The 2,030-nt window shown below is 37.0% G+C and overlaps 1 protein-coding gene across 1 annotated transcript; it reads left to right on the forward strand.

Annotated features, from left to right (window-relative positions):
• On the forward strand, positions 1-975 carry LOC125870124 (uncharacterized). The gene has a single exon (XM_049550477.1). It carries the CDS (start codon positions 1-3, stop codon positions 973-975), a length of 975 nt encoding a protein of 324 aa, XP_049406434.1.
• Positions 976-2,030: the final 1,055 nt, after the last annotated feature.

Consider the following 2,030-nt stretch of genomic DNA (forward strand, 5'->3'; position numbering starts at 1 on the left):
ATGAATCCTTCTGTTTACCATCTCCAACTACATCTGAAAGACCAACAATTTGTCTCTTTCAAAACAACGGCAGATCTAAACACAATCTTGAACAACCCTGCAATTAGAAGAACAATGTTAACAGAATTCTTCTCAATGAATACGACAAACAGAAAAGCAATTGAACTCCAGTTATTATACAAAGACTTTCCCCAATACTTTGTTTGGTCTACAAGGGATAAAATGTGGACCCAAAGAAAACAAGGCAACGTCATTGGCCGTATTGTTACCTGTCATCCAACAGAAGGAGAAAAATACTACCTTCGACTATTATTGATGAACATAAAAGGCCCAAAATCATACGAAGACCTACGGACTGTTAACGGAACATGTTATATCACATTTAGAGCCGCTGCAGAAAAAAATGGACTGATGGCTTGTGACAACAACTTAGTTGAGTGTCTGTCTGAGGCAGCTACTTATCAAATGCCACAGAGCCTTAGACGTTTATTTGCAACACTATTAGTGTATTGTAATCCTGCTAATCCAAAAGAATTATGGCAAACATTTGAATATCCTATGTCTGAAGATTTTCTGCTTATACCAAATATACAAACAGACCACATTCGGTTTTTGGTTTTAGATGACATCAATAATATTTTACATTCATTGGGTCATAATATAAATGAATTTACACTCATATCAAATAATAATTTCTCCTTCTCCACATCTTCTACCATAATGCAACAACCCACAGACATCCATTTGGAACGAAATATAATAGTCACTACCGCAGATTTGTTGCTTCATACAAAATTAAATAAAGAACAGCAAAATGCTTATAATGTTATCCTCAGTCGAATCTTTTTAAATAAGCCAGGAGCTTTCTTCGTTGATGGACCTGGAGGAACTGGAAAAACCTACCTATACCGTGCCTTATTAGCTACTGTACGATCTAAAGGATTTATAGCTTTAGCNTATCATCTCATTCCTTAAGAATGCCCTTGCGCCACCAAGGGTATTCCAGACATTTCCTTCCAACAAAAAGAGATCTTATCCTGCTGACCTTTCTGCTCCTGCGATTGTTTGGCGTGTGTCTCAGCGCCCACGTGAACCGATCGACGCGTTTCCCAATTCACGCTACAACTTTTCCAATATGCTCTTCACGGACAAATTTACTTCCTCCGTCGTTCCTCCTTCGAACATCAAGAGCTCCATTGGAAACCCAAGACTTCCTCTCTGTATAGTTTTCCTGCTTCTGCGAACTACCAACGCAAAGGTGCGCTCTATTTCTTTCCTCTGCACATTATTTCTCCGCTTTAAGGGATGATCCCCTGTTTGTCTTCCTTTTGTTCTTGCTCACTTGTTGGATGCTGCTCACTTTCAACTCTTCTTGCTCGATCATAATCTCACAATCAACAAAAAAATTAAAAGGGATTTATTCTTAATTCAAAACTGATGGCCAAGATACAAAGGAGATACTATTTTTGGTGTTCTCATCTTTACTGAAACTCGAGGAAAATGGTGGATGTATTATGCCCGAGGAAACCACAAAAATACTATCTTCTAGACTCCACAATTAACACCGCTTCCTTTGTATCGTTGCCTTGGCTATGTAGCAGTATCTTCTCTGCTAAAGTGGACTACGCATTACGCAAAAGTAAAACATTCCTCACAGTTAGTATAGCTTATTTCGGAATATTTATAGCATCCTTTTTATATAAACCCATTTATTCTTCTTTAAAAAAATACACTCTAAAACAAAATATTACTTTTATTTTATATGCTTTTTCCATTTCCCCTGTATATTGTGTTCTTCATTCTATTTCTTCGACGCAAAAATTTGCGAAACAGGTTCCTCGCTTTTATTTTGCTTTAACACAACAAACAACTACTTTAATTTTCTCAGGCTTTCGATTTCAAATTTATGTGCCTCAAAAAACAAGGAATCAACACACGTACGTCGTTACACTTCCTTCTTTGTGCTTGGTTATATTGCATCTTATCATTACGCTCTCATTATGTGCTATTCTAAATTGTTTACTGCATCT

Source organism: Solanum stenotomum, chromosome 7 (assembly GCF_019186545.1).
Source record: "Solanum stenotomum isolate F172 chromosome 7, ASM1918654v1, whole genome shotgun sequence".
NCBI lineage: Eukaryota > Viridiplantae > Streptophyta > Magnoliopsida > Solanales > Solanaceae > Solanum > Solanum stenotomum.